Below are 21783 nucleotides of genomic sequence, written 5' to 3'. Positions count from 1 at the left end.
CAGCTGCTGGTGGTTGAGGCCGAGGGTGATTTTGCCATATGGGAATTTAACATATTGTGTTTTATTTTTTTAAATAGATGTAAACTATTATATGAATGGAAGAACTGTATAAAAAGTTAAATTTTGAAATTTGAATTTTAAAATTTATTTTTTAAATTAAAAAATTGTCGCTTGAATATTATCTTATTTAAAACATTTTTGCTCTTCAAGGTACATGTCTTAAAGGAATTATTGTAAAACGCTGCATAAAGATCTTTATGGGCATAATGTTATGTTTTATACATAATTAGTTGCTAATTACATTCACCGATGTTGAAAATGCAACACCAAGGAGTAGGCAGAAAGTGGTGAAATCCGGCAAACAGAGAGACGGCAACGAACAGTAAGTGATCTTTATTACGAAATGATATGCACAAGAACAGTGTTGGCTCAGTAGGTTGTAGGATCACCTTGGCCGACGATACGTGAAGCAACATCTAGGTACAGATTCAGTGAGACTACAGATGGTTTCCCGAATGGCTCTCCATTTGCTGTAAACCAGCAGTTCTCAACCTTTTGACTAGCGCGTACCATCTAAACAAAAAGTGAAAAACTTTCATACCACCATTACATTTTACAATGATTATTTTTCAGTTTCTCGAATATTAAAAAAATATTTTGCTATTTGCACAACCTAGTGGCTATTTGTATTAAATATACACACATAAAAAAATTACATTAAAAATTGGTTACCATTTTAACTATCAAAATTTAAGTTATATTACTTAAATTCTAAAGTTTAATGCGAAATTTGGACCTGTTTAAGACAGATCAATTTCTTTATGTTTGGTCTTATTTCACTTAGCTTTAACCGCAAATTAGTATCCACTTTTAATTTTGTTCTTTATTTATTTTTCATATATAACATGGAAGTAAATCCTTGTTCATGCAAAACAGGTTGTGCAAAGAGGCAATAAGAATTTAATAGATTTATTTGAAATGCCTTTTTTTTTTTTTTTTTTTTTTGTTCAGCCAAAAGTTTACAAGTGTGTTATTTTTGAAATCTTCAGTTAGAATTCGATCACAGGAAATTTCTGTCAATTGTTCTTTTTCTTCAGGACATAAAATTTTTGGAACATTTGAACAAAATGGATTTCTAATTGAATTTTCTTTTTCATAATTTTCGGGAAAATACGTGTTGAAATTATTTATTAATGAAAAACAATGATTTTTAATGTCAAATGCTACTTCTTTGATTTTCAAATTATTTTCGGTTAGAAAACTTTGTAAAAGAGATAAAAAGCTTAAAATATTATTATCCAATTCTTTGATTATTAGCTCGAGATTTTTTATCATTGCTTTTTTTAAATCTGTAATGGTAAACAAATTAACACTTTGGCCTTGTAATCCTAAATTTAATTCATTTAACTTAAATTCATTAACTAAAAATATCACCTAAATATGCCAAACGGGCCCACCATAATTCACTAAATAAACATTTTTTTCAATTCGAATTTCTGATCGAAGTTCAAAAAGACAATTTAAAACTTTGCCCCTGGCCACCTTACTTCGGACTATAAAAAAAGCGTTTTATATTCACTGCCCATCTCTTGGCATAAAATCGTAAGTATTCTTGAATTTAAAGCTTGCCTTTTAATAAAAATTAAGAATTTTTGCAACTTCATTTAAAATGATTTTCAGGGATTGTTTAGGCTACTAAAGCTTCACGATGAATGGAGCAGCTAGTAAATTTAGTTTCAGGTGTGGCTTTATTTGCAGTTGATTTATCATGAAACGATTCACAAAATAAATGCCCATCAGCAATTTGTTCTTCGAAAGGTATGTAAACTAATAATTGAACAAAGTTCATTACATCAGTACTTTCGTCCAATTGCAGTGCGAAATACTGTGTTTTATTTTTTAAAGAAATGTCTCTTTTATGGGATTTGCCATTTCATGAATTCGTTCACTTACTGTATCATTTGATAACGGAATATTATTAAATTCGTTAGACGCTTTTTCGTTGAATAATGTTAAAACGATATCTTTAACTGCTGGTCATATAAGGTTTTCTCCAATAGTGAGCATGCCTCGTCTTGGCAGTTCTTAGGCTTATTAGGTAATTAGCTTCCAAAGCTTTCTTATTTGAAGTAACAAAAACATTTCATTACTTTTATATTATTTTTGAACTCCGATAATTTCCTTTAAAAGTATTATTTAGATTTATCGTTTAAAATGGCATGCTTAGATTCAAGATATCCTTTAAGAAACGATGGTTTCATACTTTGATTGAAAAATAGTTCACCGCGAACAACACATTGAGGTTGAGGGTCCATTTCATCTCCATTCCAAATAAACTCAAATGATAAATAACTTTAATTATATTTTCTAGAAACAATTTTTTCTTTTCTTTTAAATATTTTTAGTGCTAGTAGCAGTGGCGTAGCTAGGGTGGGGCAAGGGGGGACATCTGTCCCCAGGCGCAGCATTCAGGGGGAGCCAAATTGATGTTACGAAATTTTAGAATGAAATGTTTTCCGTTCTTGGCACAGAGAAAGGGGCGCAAAATCTTCAGCTGTCCCCGGGCGCCGAAAACCCTAGCTACGCCTCTGGCTAGTAGATTGTTCATCACCTGTGAAGCATCACTTTTCTGCCTAGTCAATCCTAGCCATTTTTCCATTTTTTAAAAGTCTGGGTTTGTTTCATTATTTTTTCACAAATATTTTAATGCACAATATGTAAGATTCTTTAAAAGCAAATGATGGTATTCTCAAATCATGTAGAAAAGTGAGGAATACAAAGCAACAACTTTTTCACTTGAAGTAACAAAACCTTTCATTACTTGTTTAGTATTTTTAAACTCCGATAACTTCCTCCTAAAATATTCTTATTCTTGAAATTTCTCACGATTTTTATATAGCTTGGCTTTCATTATTGCAACCAAAAAAATGATTTTTGGAGTCTGAAAGCGCTTGGTTTCTCTTTAGATACGTATAAAAGGAAACCGAAATCGTTTCATCAGTGAGATACAGTACTTCTGCTTTGTGTGTGAGAGTCCGAAACACGTGTCTGAAAAAATCGTGTTCCAGTTCTGCAATGAGAATCAAGCGCTGCTGTGGGTCTTCTGGGATATACAGTACAAAGTGCGTAATCCGGACGTCCATTATCCGGAATAATCTATAATCCGGAACTCAAAGCCACAAACTTTTTTGTATGCTTTATGCATGCGCATGCGCGTTGGGAGGATGTGTCTCCAGATACGTTAAAAAATGCTTGGCATAATTTATTACCAGCTACCATATTTCATGGTGAGGACGATGAAGAGGATAGCCGCGAATTTAAAGGTTTTCGGACGTCGCAAACTAAAGGTGAAATTTTCCAGTTATTGGATTTTGTAAAGAAATGTGGAGAAGCGTTAATGATGAAGATTGTATAACAGAAGATTTTCATTGCGACGACAATGCCCCAATCAATCAATTAACGGACGGCGAAATCTGTAGTATGGTTCTAAATCCAGGAAATACCGCTTCTGATAGTGAAGAAAGTGACAGAAAGGTTATTGAAAACAAAAAAATTTCGATTGACAAGTTAGTCTGTATTCTCGACACAGCAATTACAGGACTTGAACAGTGGAACTTTGTAACTGAACAAGAAAGTATGTCTGTTTATAGAACAAAAGAGAAAGTATTAGCACAAAAAACGAAGCAACTTACATTGAAAGAAATGTTTAATAAAGTAAACAAATAAATATTAAGCTTTTTTTTTTTTTTTTTTTTTTTTTTTTTGTAAATTTTGATACCCTTTAGATCATAATTGCTCTTTATTTTATAAATTACAGTATCATGTTTTTAATTGCTCATCAGCGGTAAAGTCGTTGAAACACTGGTAGTTCGGTCCGAGGTTCGAATCCCGCGAACGGGCTGGTTGCATGCGTGTTTTCGTGGTTTTCCCCATGTGTAACGTGTATACGAGCCAGTTTCCTTTAGAAAGTCCTCCACGAAGGCATCCCTCCCCTTAGGCAGAAGATAGCCCTCGAGGCTTTTCCGTAATTAAATAACCTAACCTAACCATATTTTTAATTGTATAATTTCTGTATGCAATCTTACCAGATTTAAATTGATGATCTATAATCCGGAATCGCCGAAGTTCCAACGAGTCCGGATTACGGACTTTATGCTGTATTAGTTAATGAGCCCATAGCAAGATCAGGGTTGTTATTTCGTTGGTCTCGCCAGTGAGCAGTATAAATTTCACGTGCTTCCGGGAAAAAGCTTGAGAAACTGTGATTTTTTGTCTTTGTTATGTCTGCAAAAAATGTAAAATACTCATTACTTTTCGGTGGAAGGGCAGATATTCTTAAACATGTGCACACACCAGGACAACGTGAGATATAAAACATGTTTCAGTGAAAAAAAAAGGACCGAACCGTTATTAATGCAGAATGCCTCTTCTGGGCCTTTTTCTTTAGCACAACATAACACTGAATGCATTGGATCATGCTACAGCTTTATTTAGAAAAATGTTTACTTGTAATGAAATCGCTAAGAAATACTCAAGAGCAAAAACGGCTGCAGTTGTAGATGAAATGGCTTCAAGAAATTGGTATGAAAAATAAATCTTCAAGCATTGATTGCATTAAAACAGTTCTGTTCTGCCTCTCTACGGATGGAAGCAATAATACCGATGCAAAATTGTATCCAGGTTTTTTTTTGTTTTTTTGTTTTTTTTTTTAATCTAGAGTTTTCAGAAATTCAGTATAGTTTACTTTCCCTTCTCAGTTTAGAAGGAGATTTGACAGGTTTTAATCTATAGTATAGCTAATTATTAAAACTTTAAGTGCAATTCTTCAGGATAATTGCTTAGCACTTAGTGACAAGAATGCCCCAATATTGGTAGGCTTGAAGACGGATGTTGCAGGCATCTTTAGAAAAGATATTTCAAATTTGCAAATTATGAGGTGCATCTGCCACCTCTTAAATTTAACAGCTGAAAAACGGGCAGCTTCTTTTCCATTAAATGTAGATGAACACATTGCTTATATTTATTATCTTGCAAATATTTCTAAAAGGAATAAAAAACGGAAATAATTCCAACAGCTGAGTAATACTAAAATAAGAAACAATCTTACACATATAGGTGCACGCTGGTTATCTTTAGAGAAATGTTTATCTAGACTCCTCAACCAATGGAGCCAACTTCTTACATTTTTTAAGAAAGAAGTAAATGCTTCCACAGTTAAGACTCTATTGAAAGTTATAAAATACTTTAAGTAAATGGAGATATATTCATTAATTCCACTGTTAAAAACAGGTGTCAGAAAAATCAAGTAATTTCTGGAATTGCGACCAATTTTGTTGGAAATTCTCAAAATAATACTGCAAAATATAAGCAAAAGGCTCTTCCAGAATAAAAAAAAGTCACCTGAAAGGCACACATTTTCTGATTATTGTAACTTTATCTCATGAAGAACAAATATTTATGTTTTTATCTTCAGACCTTAACAAAGCTTCCCCCCCCCATTTTTTTTTTTTTTTTTTTTTTTTTTTTTTTGTACGCTCTTACATTTGCACACTTCTACAGTATATAGTTCCATGAATATATGTTTTGCAATCAACGATTGTATTATTTAATACGTCATCTATTATATTATTTAATGTTTAATAAAACTGATCAGATTATTTTTCTATTATTAAAAGGTAAAAGTATTTTGGTATTACTTGCATTTAAGAATTAGTAACTGAACTTTCAGGTAATAATTAGTTACTATTTAATGTTTATTCAATATTAAAAAATATATTTTCTTTCTATGTATTTTCATTATTTAAAAAATCTTTCAGTCCTTGAGAAAATTCCGATTTTTTGAGTTTCATAGGCTGGAAAGTATGCATCAGCTGCGATACAAAATACGAATTTTAAACTTTTGTGTGATGAACACAATCTTCTTTTAACAAATATAAAAACAAATATTTTTTCAGTTTTCACCCCTTTCTAATTTTTAGTATAAAGGTCAGCTGGTTTTTAATATCGCATGGACCACAAAAATTAACAATCCCAATTAATTATTTAAATAATACTTTTATTTATCTTATTATTGTTTCTTAAATTAATGTGCTGTAAATACGTGTTTAACCTGTAAAGTTAGCAATAAATAATGTTTTCCTTTTTAGGATGCACTCAGAATTAATCTAGGTGCACACTTTATTAATATGTCATCCATGTATGAATCTGTCTATCTAACGTCATTCATGTGTATTTTATCACACAATCTAAAATAATGTAAGTAATGCACAATTTCGCTGATATTTAGTAGTAATATAATCCACTACTTTGGAGACTACTCCACTGCCCCATTTTAGAGAGCTACAAAAATTATCCACCTCTCTGCCTAAATTATTATTATCACTGAATTACATATGTGTATAAACGCAAACTATTTATCTCTATTTTTGCATATTTACGTATATATACAGATAAGAATTTTGTAATGAAAAACCAAAATTTTACTAGTGTATGTCTCATTCTCTTATCACAAAAGTTACACTGTCACACAGAATTATCTCTCGATTAGATGATAAACAGCAAGTAACACACATGCATGCACCTGCAAAGATAAAATGATTCAGATGCTAAAAGTTTCTGAGCATCAGCATTGATGGCAATTTAGAGGGAAACTGGATCATTATCATGCAGCCAAAATTCTAGCTTTTATCATTTAGCTGCGAATTTAGAGGATATCTTCAAACTAACCTATTTGTTTGTATGATATAATTCTTTAATGTTAGAAACAAACAAAATTTAAACTTATTACGTTATAACGCATAATATCGCGTAAAATATTCTATGTAATATGATATGATGTGAGTAATATGATAGTTTTTAATTGGTTGAACCTACAATTAAATTCCATTTTTTCCAGCCCCTTGTTTTCTAGCAACAAAAAATGCAGGAACTGTTTCTAGAATATATCTGATGCATTCTAAAATCTTAATGAGTAATTCAGAGTTCAATTAAGGTTTTTTTTTTTTTTTTTTTTTTTTTTTTAAATTATGAATTGTGCATTGTATAGGGCAGTGGTGGGAAACTTTTTATATATTAAAATGCCACATTTATATAATTAATGCATTCGCTTTTTTCACATTTATATTATTTTATATAATTAAAATGCTACATTTAAATTAGGCAGTGATAAAGGAGGCCGCACAAGTTGATATACCTATAAATGCGACTTTTGTGAAATTACTATAGTTACATTTACGTGAATATAGTTATCAATCAAAATAGTTCTATTCATATTGTCTTACAAAATGGTTACTTTTTTCGCAAAGATTTTGCTGATGCAAAATGCAGTGAAATGATATCATCCCCCCCCCTTTTTCTTCTTTTAATAAAGCAGCGAATCCTTCTTTTTTACCTCTCATGAAAGTTGCGCTACCCGCGCAGACACTGACTAAACTACTGATGTTTAATTGTAATCTATGGTATATTTGTCTGAAGTTTTCGAAATGTCAATTCCGCGAGCTTTTCCAGTTAGTGTACCCAGCGCAAAAAGTTCTTCGTAACACTGAAAATCTTTAGTTACAACACGAACAAAATATAAAACTTGCGCCGAGTCAGTTTCATCAATGCTTTCATCTAAAGCAATTGAAAAGTAATCATCTTCATTTTGTATGATTGTACAAAGTTGCAGTGTTACATTTTCAGATAATTTGTGCTTCTGATCTGTTAGAATTCTTCTTGAAAGGAGCAGTTGTTTGTATTTATCAACTTTTTCTGGATCTAACATACCTACTGCGCTATGCATTCTTTAATTCTTTCTACGTCACTAAAGGCCTGCCTCTTTTTCCAAGCATTTGTTCGATTTTGTAAGTAACAGCAACTGCATGGGTATTTTTCTTTGCAAAAGTATTAAAAGACGCCTGTTGATGATGCTTTTCATGTTTCAATTTTTGAACAGCTTGTCGAGATTCACCTTCTAAATTAAAATATTTATGTTCTTTATGAATCAAATAGTGTTCATTTGCATTCGCTTTTTTCAAAGTGGTCAAAACTATATTGCATAATAAACACATTATATTATCTTTAACAGAAGTAACAGAGGGACAAAAGTAGGTACTGTCTATCTCTCAAAACAGCCACCGTCATGTTGTCTGGTGGGTGGCGGTTGCTATAGCAGCAGGGTCAGTGTATTTCAACTAGGGTTGAGCCATGGCCAAAAATAAGAACAAAACAGAAGAATTTCTGTTCTTGGATATTGGCAAACAGAAAGTTCGCTAGAATGGCGATAATTTCAAGCTATGAAAGACTGTAACACTGCAGCATCAGATGGCACTAAGTTATAAAATTTTGTTAATTTTCAAATTATCGTAATCTATATAGTTAAATATTAATACAAGAGCTAGAGGCGCACAAGAAATTCACGGAGGCCGCAAGTTCCCCACTTCTGGTTTATACTTTCGACAATGCAGTTCGATTAATAAATTTCGTTATTTGAGATCGCATGCTTTTATTATTTGTGATATAAAACTGTAGATAAATTTTGTAAGGATAATTATTTAATCTCTTGTTCCCATGAATCTGTATGATAAATTATTTTTCGATTTTATTTCTTTAATTATTTTATGAGTTATTTAAAAAAAAATATGTTTTTAACCTTACGCAATTACGTTTTTAGCCTAAATGACTTATTGGCAATTAAATTATTCAGTTAAAAAACCGGTTTCAAACAATTATTGAATTAACTGAAAGAAATTATTGAAAGAAAAATCACTATTTTACTTTCAATAATTCTGTCGCGTCAAATGGTCGAAAAGGCGAATGATTTTCGAAATTTCGCCAGGAAAAAATCATAAATTATATTAAAACTTGCAGATAAACTTCACTTAAAAAATACTTTTTTTGCTGTATTCCATGGTGCAAACAGTAAACTTCTGAGAGAGTTAATTTGTTTGTTAAATGAAAGGACTAAAAAAAAATTTTCAATATTAAATATAAAAACATCTAAATTTAATTATGAGAGAAATATAGCTGCTCAGTGAGTGTTTATGCAAAATTTGAGCTAAACAGCTTATCAGGAAGTAATTTAATCTTTGGCAAATTTTTGATAGTAGCAACAAACACTATGAGCGAATTAAAAAAAAAGTTTGTAAAAACGTGGCTAGTTAAAAATATTCTAAAAATATGGTTAATTAATTTTTCTAACTGTTTTTGTTTTAAAAGAAGGTGAAAAGCTTGTTTTATAACGCTTTTAGAATTTTAAAATCTGATAAGTACACTGATAAATGATTACAGTATTCCCTATAAGGTAAAATTAAGAAAATAAACTTTTTAAATGGAATACTTAGAAAAACGCATAGAAACGTTTGAAATGGAAAATAATAATAAAATGCAAAACAATAATAAAATCGTCATAATTGAAAAACAATAATAAAATCGACACGGTAGATTTCATTATAAATAATTTGAAACGCTCAATAATCCTTAAATTCTGCTATTTTTTATATTAATAAAATGAAATTATTAGTAAACGCATAGAAATCTGTAGAGAAGTAAGTAGAATCGCGTGTCCTAATGACATCATAGCCTCGAAAGCATTTTTCACGGTGATGGCCAAGAAGAACCGATTTGTTTCTATTTCAAACCGTAACGTATTATTTAAAATAATCTGATGTGGGTACCACATCTGACTTCTTTGTACCGCCTGTTAAATTATATACGATTTTGCAGCATTTCACTTAAACTTATTTTCTTTAATTTCATTAGAGATATAGTATATCCTCATTCAATTATTTCAGTTCTCACTTACCGGCAAAGCAAATATACATAAAAGCTCAAAATATATCTATTAAAAATTTTAAAATACAGGAAAATATAAAACACCAATACAGTTAAATCAATTTAAAAAAGACAATTTTTTCAATTGAAATTAGAGGGTCTAGGCAAAAACAAGCGATTCGGCCAGCCAGCTAAAAAAGAGATATTTTTGTGTGCACAAAACTGAAAGTTTACTTTTGGTCCCACTCGGAAAAGACACTGAAGGCAGAAACTGACTTAATTCACTATTCCACTAAGAGTTCTAAATGTAAACAAATGGCTGCTTCGTTAGGCTCAGCAGCTCTTAGACAACTTTCAAATATAGAAAAAAAAAAAAAAAAAAAAACGAAGAAAAGTAGCACAATTTCCACTTCAAATCTTGGAATTAAACAAAGTTTACAGTCATGAATACAAAATACTTGATTAAATACGAAGAAAAATGAACTATTTACATATTTACAGTTACCAAGATGCGTTATGGTGTATTGTGCGGGGTCTCTTTACGCTTTCAATTATAGGATCGTAGTCACACAAACTTCGGAGGGAGGCTTATCCCGAGTTACTTAAACTTTCGAAATTATGAAAAACTTCGAAGAAATTATGAGATGAGATTGATATCTGTTCGTGCATGGCTTTTACGTTGAGGTCGTGCTGAATACCTGCATTTCTCACGTACCAGAAAGCTTTCACTATGGAACGCAGAATTTTATTCTGGGGAATATCAAGTTTAGCACACTCTGTATTATTGGCGGTTGCCCAAGCTGGCACAGCATAAAGCATGATAGGCCTTATTAAGGTGATATAGAGAGTTCTTTTGATTTTGAGTGATAATTTAGAGTTCTTGCCTGTTAGGCTGTAAAGTGCACAAAAAGCCGCATTTGCTTTATCTTCCACTGCTTTCACATGATAGGCGAAGGTGAGCCGGTTATCAATAATAACTCCTAAATATTTGTAAGAGCTTTCACGCGGAACAACTTCATTCTTACTTTCGATCTCATTATTTATAATTACACTTTTTCTGTATCGTCTAAAAAGAACAACAAAATATTTGCTTGAGTTTAAATTTAGTATCTTCCAGACCTCACACCATTTATTAACGATGTTAACTTTTAACTGCAATTTGTCCATGGCGAGCAATGGGCTAAGTGAATCCGTGAGGACCACCGTGTCGTCTGCATATTTCAAAATTTTACAGTCAAGAGGGCTTGGCAAGTCGTTAATATAAGATGTTGAAAAGACAGGGGGCGAGAACCGCTCCCTGTGGGACTTCACTATAAATTATTTTCTTGCGAGAAATAGCATCTCCACACTTGACTTGAAAAGTCCTGCGTTTAATATATGAAATACGGAGCTGGATCAAACTGACTGGAAGCAGAAAGTTGCTAAGTTTGTGGATTAGTCCTGCGTGCCACACTCGATCGAAAGCTTTTTCGAAATCGAGGAAGCACGCAGCAACTGCAACTGCTTTCTTTCTCTGAAAATTATTTGCAACATATTCTACAAGGTTTGATGAGTGGTTTCATATTATAACTCAAAATGCACAAAATTTATATCATTTGAAGAATTATCTAATCGTTGCCTCATATTCTATTCAAATACTATAATAAATCCAAAACGCTGTATAAAAGAAACGAAGCAAATAAAACAAAATAGAAAGAGTTTTTCACAGACGATTCAGTATTTTTCATTCAATTAATTCAGTTCTCACTTTGTCACTAGGAAAAATACATAAAAACTCAAAACATCTACAGTGGCGGCCAAAATTGTGGACACTTTTGGAAATTTTTATGTTTTTTAACTTTGTATGCTTATAGAGAATGTTACGTTTCGCAAAATGCAAACTTGTATAGATTATTCTAAAGAGAATTTGTTACTGAATTCAATACAAAACACAAAATTAAATTATTTGCAATACAAAAAAAAAGTTATATGTACTTTAATATAAACAGGGGCGTAGCTAGAGGAGGGCAAGGAGGGGCATCTGTCCCTGGGCGCAGAATCCAAGGGGCGCCAAACTGATGTTACGACATTTTAGAATTAAATGTTTTCCATCCTTGGCAAGCAGTAGGGGGCGCGAAATCTTCAGTTGTCCCTGGGCGCTGAAAACCCTAGCTATGACTCTGAGTATAAATAAAAAACACAGTTATAAAGTGATTTGTAATGTCTAGCTTTTCTGGCCAATCACTGTTTTTGTTCTGAGAACCAATCAAATGTTAGTAACTGCCAGTAGAATCTGACATCATGTTTACACTTGAAACAATTCATTATTTTGCTTTGTTCTGTAGAAGGAGGACCTGTTTCTTATACACTGCAATTACAAGTAGGAAGTTTTGTAAAAATTTTTAATATTTGGTCAAGAAGCAATGACATCAAATAAAAGAGAAGATTAGACACCTAGAAAGAGATGTAATATTTTTGTGTTACGAGAAAGTGGTCTTTCCTATGCTGAAATTGCAAGACAGGTGGGTGGTTCACTGACTACATCTGGAGTCCAAAAGTTTTGTTTACGATATCAGGAGACAAATTCAATAAAAAACAAAGAAGGAAAAGGCCGAAAAAGGTGCACCACATCTATTGATGACAGAAGAATAAAAAGACTATGTCTCCAAGATAGAAAAATGTCATCAGCGGCCATCAGAAGTGATCTGAATGATGCTGGTGTTTCTGTCAGTTCAAGAACAATCAGGAGAAGATTAACAGATGTTGGACTGAGAGGCAGAATTCCACGAAAAAAGCCTTATCTTAATTTTCAGCAACGAAAAAAAAAGACTACAGTGGGTAAAGGAACACATTAATTGGACAGATGATCAGTGGTCACAAGTTATATGGAGTGATGAAACTAAGATAATGTTATTCGGTAGTGATGGGGGAAAATATGTAAGACGTAGAATAGGAGAAGAGCTACATCCTGACTGCATTCAAGCAACTTTGAAGAACCCAGTTAGTGTTATGATTTGGTCATGCATGTCAGCAAATGGTATTGGTCGCCTTCATGTCATCGATGGGACACTGAATGCCAGAAAATACATTGACACTATTCTAGAACAAAAACTTCTACCTTCCATCAGAGATCTCTTTCCCAACAATGCTTCGTTTATTTTTCCGCAGGATTCTTCTCCTTGTCACACGGCCAAAATATCGAAAGAGTGGTTTCGTACAAAGAGCATTAAATTGTTGTCATGGCCAGGAAACAGTCCTGACCTCAATCCTACCGAAAATTTGTGGCACCGTTTGAAAACACTTGTCCGAATGAGGCGCCCATCAAATAAAAGGGAACTAATTGAGGCTATAATTGTTTCCTGGCATCATGTAATAACGAAAGAAGAGCTTAAAACACTTGTCAGCTCAATGAAACGTCGATGTGAAGCTGTAATCAAAAATAAAGGGTACCCTACTAAGTACTAATAACTCACTGCAATCATCACTATCTAATGTATATCGATAACTATTATCGTTTAACTTTTTTTGTATTGCAAATAATTGAATTTTGTGTTTTGCATTGAATTCAGTAATAAATTTTCTTTAAAATGATATATACAAGTTTGCATTTTGTGAAACGTAACGTTTTCTATAACCATACAAAGTTCAAAAACATAAAAATTTCCAAAAGTGTCCAAAATTTTGGCCATCACTGTATATTAAAAATTTTGAAGTAAATCGTAAACACTTATTTTCTCGAAAAATTCCAAAAAGGATTAACATGATTTAATTCGCAATAATAAATGAAGGCGTTATCTTTGCTGTTGCGAAGCTTAGTCTCTCTAGTTTGGCAGCAACTCTACTATTCTGCTGTTTCAAATGTAAACAAATATGTCCGCCATGTTATTTAAAAATTAGGCTTAACCGCACTTAAACAGCTTTTAAATTCTTGATAATTCTACAAATACTGCTTGCTGATTTCCTAAAGGCATAAAAACCTTAACCAGAAGATAAGAACAACATAATTCAATCATTTTTAAAGGAAAAAATGCACAATTTACAAACATATACGAGTAAAGAAACTGAGATCACTGACCCGGGTAACAGAGTGGATATATATATACATATATTTATATGCGTTTGGTGCGGCCCATTCCAACTAAAATACGAGATGTACATCTACATGTTATAGCAGTCCTATATACAAAATTTTAACGTCCTGAAACTACTCGTTTTTGAGTTATGCGAAATACATACGTACGTACGTACAGACACCATGAAAAAATTCTTTTCAGAATTCATTTTAAAGCAATTTTATAATTTTTTTTTTTTTTTTTTTTTTGAGGAAAAGAGTCTTTTATTCTGTCCTTATTTACAGATGTCACGCAAGAACATCGTTAAATTGCATTCTATACCGGTCAAAATGGATATTTTCTTTGAAATATGCTGCGTGAAACTTTTCGCGATTACAATACTTTCTTTTTACTTCGTACAAGGAAGTAAAAATAGCTCAACCGAACTACCGCTGAATTTAATCCCTCAATATTGTATCTGTATAATGTACTAATTATAAAAATGATAGAAACTAAAATAAATCATTTCCTGGCATAATAAAGAAAGATAAAACGATTAAAGAATCACAAATGAGAATAAAAAGAATGCTATAAAGAGTAACAGAATACAGAGGAAATTTCGTTGGAGAATGTTTAAATATTAAGACAAAGAGAGGAGTCCAACACCTTCTGACCATTATTCTCTGCTGATATAAACCTAACTGTAAGGTATAGAAGGTGACAGAGGGGGAAATTATTTTGAAAGTTAGCTGAGATCAAACGTAAGGTTCTGTACTAGGGACAACTTTCTTCAGTATTCGGTTACATCGCTCTAAAGCAGTGTTTCCCAATGTGGGGCCCCACGCCCCACAGGGGGCAATACAATTGTTAAGGGGGCAATTCGAAAAGGGACTCGTCCAGAGTTTAAGGGAACAAATGACGTTCAAATTTCCAAATTTTCTTCAAGAAGCAGAATTTTTCGAACTTTAATTTTTTTTTATTCCCCAAAGTAAAAAAAAAAAAAAAAAAAAAAAAAAAAATGTAAGTGATGCATATGTCAAAAAGTTTTTAAATTGCCGTGCGCTTAAAATATTTTATAAAGAATTTTCGCTGTAGACATGGACGTTTAAATGCCTTAAAAGAGCATTTAAATAGCTGACGCATTATGCTTTCCAAACGTTTTTCCCTCATTTCACCGAACGAATTTCTTTTATTTTTCACTGTAGTAATGACAACAGGTTTATTATTCTTCCTTTGAATGCCAATAACAACTGCTTTCGGCTTTTTTTACATTGACCTTATAAGGTATTTCTCCCGTCTTCTTGGCATGCCTGCGCGGTGTGGTGGTGCGCACGCTGGGCGCGTATTCCAGACGTTCGCGGTTCGATTCCCAGAGAAGGTGTTTGCTCATTTTCCTTCTTGCCTACTTCCAAAAATACCTAATGTCTCTACAGTGGCGCCCAAATTAAAAGAGTGGTGGATGATAGTTCTCCAGACCCAGGATTTGGTGATTGGGTCCCCTAAAAACCCCAGCCGCCCTTTAAAAGGGGGAGTATATAAGGTATTTCTCCCACCTTCTTAGCATGTCTTCGTGTTGTGGTGGTCTGCACGCTGGGCGCGTATTCCAGCGGTCTGTGTTCGATTCCCGGCGAAGGCATTGCCAGTTTTTCATCTTGCCTGCTTCCAAAAAAAAAAATCTAATGTCTCTACAACCTTATATTTATTTCTTTCAGCCTTTAGTGAAATGATGGTTGCAAGCAAGAAAAAGGTTCGTCAGCATTCGGAGTAATATTTAAAATTTGGTTTCATACCCGCTGTACACAATGAACGGTCACCTTTTTGTTTTTATGCCAACAATATCTGACCAACGAATCAATGAAACAAGGTAATCTTGAGGCACATTTTAAGGCGAAACGTAATGCTCATATTAATTCAAATTAGAATTTTTTTCAAAATTTAAAAGAAAAATTTTGAAAAAAAAAAGGTTAACATTAAATTCTCTATTTACCGCCCATGATGCAACTGTTAATCGTGTTCTTTTGGCTATTTATCAAATTTCATTACTCATCGCTAAATGTGGGAAAATCCTACTTCAGAGAAGAATTTAATCAAACCATCAATATCAGCATTTCTTAAAACTGTTCTAGAAAAAGATGACAAAGACGTTAAAGCTATGCTATTAAGTAACAATACTGTTACAATAGAATAAATGAAATGAGTGGGGATATTGAAATATAACTTGTTGGAAAGCTGAAAACAAGAAAATTTTCGGTGCAAATGGATGAATCAGCTTTGAGAGACAGTGAGGCCGTACTTATAACTTACGTAAAATATAGTCATAGAGGTGATTTTGCCGAAGAAATGTTATTAGTGTCATAAATTATTAGAAAGCACCACTACCCCCAAAGATATTAAGCTAAAAAAATCACTAATTTAAATTTAAATTTGTTTAAATCAATAAAAAATACAATACATTTTGTGCTGCAGATGGTGCTCCTAATATGATAGTTCAAAAATAAAATAAAGAATGGAATAAAAAAAAAGGGTTGCTTAAAATTGATGAAAGATGAGAATTAAGAGATGCTTCTTGTGCATTTCTTAATTCTCATCATATTCATAGGTAAAACCTGGTAAGTAAAAACATTTCGCCAGTTCTAAATAAAGTACTAAATTCAGTTATAAAGTCTATCAATGCTATTAAAGCTAGGGCCAAATGTAAACGTCTTTTCAAGTTACTTTATGAAGAACAAAATGAAGAGTATATGAGACTTCATACTGAAGTAAGATGGCTATCGAAAGGGAAATGCTTGAAAATATTTATGGAACTATTTGATACTCTTAGTTATTTTTTAAGCGACAAACCTGAAATGAATTTAGCCAAAGAACGTCTATGATATCGGCTACACCAAAGAATACATATTCTTTGATGTAGCCTATATCATAGACGTTCTTTGGTACATATTCTTTGGTGAAGCCAAAGAATTGAATACATATTCTTTGGTGTAGCCGATATCTTTGGAAAACTAAATGTATTAAATAAACTGCTTCAAGGAGCAAATAAACTCGTCCATGCAAAGGTTAAGATATTTAGTTTCATTATCTTTGTTTAATTATGTCAGGCAAATTATACTATTTGCAACAAAAATTATGAAAAATTTCATTGGCTCCAAGAAAGGGAAGTGTGTGATACCGCTATACATGTTACTGACGATCATCTGAAAATTTTATCGGCTGATTTAAAAGAAAGGTTTTTCTCTAATTTGAAACAAAGTGATTTTCCAACTTCGATGATGCAGCTAATGTTAGAGTATCTCGCTGATATTTCAAATATGCAGTATCAAGAACTCGCAGAAATGCAAAATGATCAGTCAATTAAAACTTTAGTTAATATAAAAGGAGCGATGGAATGGCTTTGTGAGGAAAGCAAAATCAAATATCCAAATGCAACAAAATGTGCAAGAGAACTATTGTTACCGTTTCCATCTTCATATTTTGCTGAATGCTGATTTAGTGCCATAAATGATTTGTTGCTAAAGAAAGAAGAAATCGTCTGGATATAATAAAACGGGAAGACTTGAGACTCAGGTTAATTAAATTGGAACCAGACATAAAATTCTTTGAGAGCAAGCATCAAGCACAAGGATCTCACTAAATTTAAATAAATAATTACTAATACATAAAATAATACAGAAATTTTTTTAAATTATTTTGTTCTTGAATTTCACTTCTCCATATTTTGAAAGTTTACTTACTATGTTTGCTCAAAAAATTTCCTAGTGATTTCTTTCTAAAACCTATCATTCAAGTTTCTTTCGTGAACATTTCAATTTTTGAATATTAAAAATTATGTATATGTTAGGAGGAGCATAAGAATTTCAAAGAGAATTAGTTGGGGCTTAGCACAAAAAAAGTTGGGAAACACTGCTCTAAAGAGTTTGCAGATGGTCTTTTCTGCAGGAATTCACTAGCATTGGACCTGCATTAGTAATAAGCCTTTACCATGAGGGTGGGGTGGGGGACTTTTCCTTACTTAAAAGTCTCAACCTCCGTGCAAGAATTTGTTTCTTAGAGAGATATGAGGTCAGAAGTTAGAATCGATTTCTAAGGTTTACCTATTACTAAAATTAAATTTACAGATTAAAAGTATTTACCGCTGAAACTGTAGTTCAGTTGTGTCAAATAAAAGTGTCGGAGCCCACCTACTTTGAGACCCGAAAAAATTAAGAACTGCAGCAGCCGGACTCTGCTGGCAGTTTAAGTTCTGACAAGTAATGACTGTATTTACAGCTTTCATTAAAAATGGGAAAAACGGACCTTTTTTTAATCACAACATTGGAACGTCACCATCGAGATAGATAAGGCCTGCGCGCTGAGTTACTACGTCACTGCTAGGGGACCGGTCTTCGCGCAGTTTAGCTTCCTTGCTAAACACCCGTTTTTGTAAACCTATTCTATGAAATTGGTATCTCGTACTATAAAATCAGTCTAAAACAAAATTACAAGCGGCAATATAATGTTTTACAAAGCTTATACGAATATGAAATATTTTCATTTTCTTTTGTTGGTATTTATTTTCAAAACAAAATTATTTGAGAATGGTTGGTGCTTTTAAAAGCAAATCATTTCTTTGAAGAAAAATTGGTTTTAAAATTCAAGTAGCTAAAATTTTTACTTTGATTTTTCTGCACTGTCTTTGTGTCTCTTGTTGATTCTCATCACCGCATCAAATTTTTTTGTTTCACCCACTACTTTAACAAAATGTTTGCCATTGGGAACACATGTTATCTCTCATTCTATAATTATTGTATATTTTTATATCTATCATATTAATGTAGCAGGATTATAAAACATCAAACGAATGCAAGAGACTACTTAATATTTAGACTAACATTTAAATGCCTTATATCAGTCAGAAAATTTTTCTGAATGTAATAAATTACTAAATAGTCTAGTCTTAAAATTATTTCTTACTTACATATTGTATGTTAATCTGTATTACAGTTAATGTTTTCCTCTTAATGCTACATAATTATTCGACAGAATCTGTAGTTAAATTGAGATAATGTTTATTACATAGCTCTGAAGACTATCAATATTAAAATTCCAAATAAGACAGGAAAAAAGTTTTTTAAATATAGTTATACACAATTTTTTTGAAAATATTTTAAAAATATACGAAATACTTAAAAAACTTTTAGAAACTGAAATTTCTTTACATCATACCTATTTAACTATAAGCGTTACCTCTGTTCTGAAAATATTTTTTCTATTAATATCCACATAAAAAGAAAATATAAATCCTAACATCATGTTCAAAACTTTTCTGTATAATGTAAGCAATTATTTTAACTTAACTTACATAGCTTTTGGTGATGCCACGTACTCAAATTAAAGATTGTAATTTAAAAGATAATTAAAAAAATTTTTTTTAAATTGCATTGAATTGAAATACAATGAAAAAAAGTATGTCTACATATGAATTCAATTACTACTGCTTCTTCAATAACTGTACATTTTAAAATTTTCATTTTGCAGTTTCGCAATTTAATTACCTTAATATGAATCTTACATACATTACTTTAGAAACTTTTCTATTATTCTCAGAAAGATTTATATTGCGTAACAAATTTTAAACAAACTGATTGCATGATAATAACATATATAAAAGTGAACAGAAGCTATATTAGCTAAACATATCCATTTAAGTTTCATCATGATAAAATGATATTTAATTATTTGCAAAAAACATTGATATTTAAATTTAAGAACACAGTACTCTGCCAAGAATCAAATTTACTCTGCATTTGATATTCTACATATTATGTAATGAAATAAGTGTTATGCTTTTAACCCCTTAGGACAGTTATTTCATATAAAATTAGTTTCCAATTAAAATAAATAATCATAAATTTTGCTGACAATTTTTATATTACTAGTGTTAGTAATTATTACAAGGGATGATGCTTCAGATGTCAAAAGTAAACATAAATTCAATTCTTAAAACATAATGAATAAAAAATTACAACTTATAAAAGCCGATAAAAAGTTTGCTGAGGGTCCCTTAACCGTGACGTCACAAGCCAGTTTCGTTTCAGAGCGCAGGCCTTGTCTATCTCGATGGTGACGATTGGAACCGTTGGGAAATTGGACAAATTCAAGAAAGTATAGTCATGTTGCTTTGAGCAGTCGGTGTTGCTTTGAAGAGTAAATAATTTCATATTTTATAGCTTGAATTTTTGGAAACTCTAAAATTATTTAAGGTGTTTCTGGTGAATTAGAATTTCAGTTCAGATTGCATTTTTTTTTAGTTTTTGCAACTGACTTTTTTAAAATATTTCATATTTATTTTATTATTATTTTTTTAATTTTTAAAGTTTAGTGAAGTTTTCAAAGTTAACCGTGATTGCATAAGCGAGTATTATGTTGCAATGGCAACTTGAGTATGAATGAGTAAATCCAATGGCTTTTGCGTAACCTACTTATGAGAGTGCGATAAGTGTATTTTGTTTTCCGTCATGGTGTTTGAAGTGTTCCACATGTTGAAGTGTGCTCAAATTATGGGTTGAATGTTTTTTGAAATGCACTTAGACAGTTTTTATAAATTTGTACCCTAATGTCGAGGTTAAGTTCTCCAGATGCACAAAATTTTTTTCCGAAAGCGCTACATCTAGATGTGGATGAACGCCTTAATTCGTGGATTTTGGATGATATTCAAGACCTGGATCTGGATGATACTCAGAGCAGAAATGTTCCTACAGTAAAAAATATGCCTGAGTCTAATGACTCTAAATGTCCTGAAGAGTCTTGGACGTTTCCAGATCTAAATGTTTGTGATATAAAGGACAAGAAAAGTTCTTACGTTAATGATGTTTTCCATTCCGATATACCCTATCCGAACGAGCTTACATACAAAGACTGTAAAACGGGCAAGCAGTCTGTATGGCATATATCAAACGAACCAGATTCATCCCTTTATCCAAGAATAACTAAATCCAATAATTCATCTTTGCTTTTCTGTGATAAGTCTAAACATAGTTCAGACGAAAGTAGTCATGTAAATAACAAATCTAAACCATGTTCTAGCAACTCTTGGTCTATAGGGCAGTTAATAAATAAAAGGCAAAATGATAGCATTTTTGAAGAAAGTAATGTAGGAAAAGAAACTGTGCCAGCAAAGATTGAAGGATCGCCTACTTTTGTATTCAAGAAGAGAAATGCACTGCCATCTAGTACAAACTCTAGTGATCAGATACAGGTCAAGACTAAATTACGTTCAATGTGGAATAATATGAAATATGGTAATGTTTTAGCTAAATCACAGTTTATTAATCACAGTGTAACTGATTGAGTTCTCTAGCATAAGTGATTACATATGGTATTGTGAAAACTAAAGTAGTGTATGCTTACTTATACCTGAAGTGTTTAAAGCTCTGTGATCATTGTCTTATCTTCTGCAGCCCTCTTATATGAGGGTAAGATCACTGAGGTGTGGTAATTGTGTCTTGAATTTGAATAGCTGCAATGAAGTAATTGGTTATGTGGTTTTTCCTCTATGTAGTATGAGAGTAAATACAAGTCAATTTCTTATAATTAAGACTTTGTAAAGAATAGGTAATTCTGATGTGCATTGCTAAACTAAATTACTTATATAATTGTCTTCAAAACTGTTAATGCATACATTTTTTTGGTCTTTTGAATCAAAATATTTTCCTTGAAATCTATTTCTCATGTTAAACAGCTATTCAGCTATTATGTACTTTGTCATAATTTTCTATCCAATTATTATATATTAACATCAATTAATATATATATCACTGATAGATCCAGCTCTAGTGTAGAATTGGGTGTTCCTTTGATTAGTGACAATTTTTTGAAAAATTTTGCCGATGAAATCTCATTTCTGGTTACTTTGCTTTAGCCTCCTGATTTTTTTTAAATAAAAGTAGATTGATGTGTACATGGTCAAATTTAAAGCAGTGCGCAATGCCTAGTTTGTGCAATTCTGGGATGTATTTTTAAGTGA

At 32.0% G+C, this 21783-nt stretch overlaps 1 protein-coding gene across 1 annotated transcript in view; it reads left to right on the top strand.

The window, feature by feature from the left end:
* Nucleotides 1-20172: 20172 nt before the first annotated feature.
* The window catches only part of Atg4b (Autophagy-related 4b), a 50277-nt gene continuing 48666 nt past the window's right edge, over nucleotides 20173-21783 (top strand). Inside the window, exon 1 of the mRNA XM_035355736.2 lies at nucleotides 20173-21058. Within this exon, the coding sequence (XP_035211627.1) occupies nucleotides 20374-21058 (685 nt within the window). The 5' untranslated portion in view covers nucleotides 20173-20373. The remainder of the gene's footprint in view (nucleotides 21059-21783) is intronic.

Source organism: Stegodyphus dumicola, chromosome 7 (assembly GCF_044657685.1).
Source record: "Stegodyphus dumicola isolate Sdum_Otavi_A_Nest chromosome 7, ASM4465768v1".
Classification (NCBI taxonomy): domain Eukaryota; kingdom Metazoa; phylum Arthropoda; class Arachnida; order Araneae; family Eresidae; genus Stegodyphus; species Stegodyphus dumicola.
Note: the sequence above shows the minus strand (reverse complement) of the source record. Positions and strands in the feature narration are given on the sequence as shown.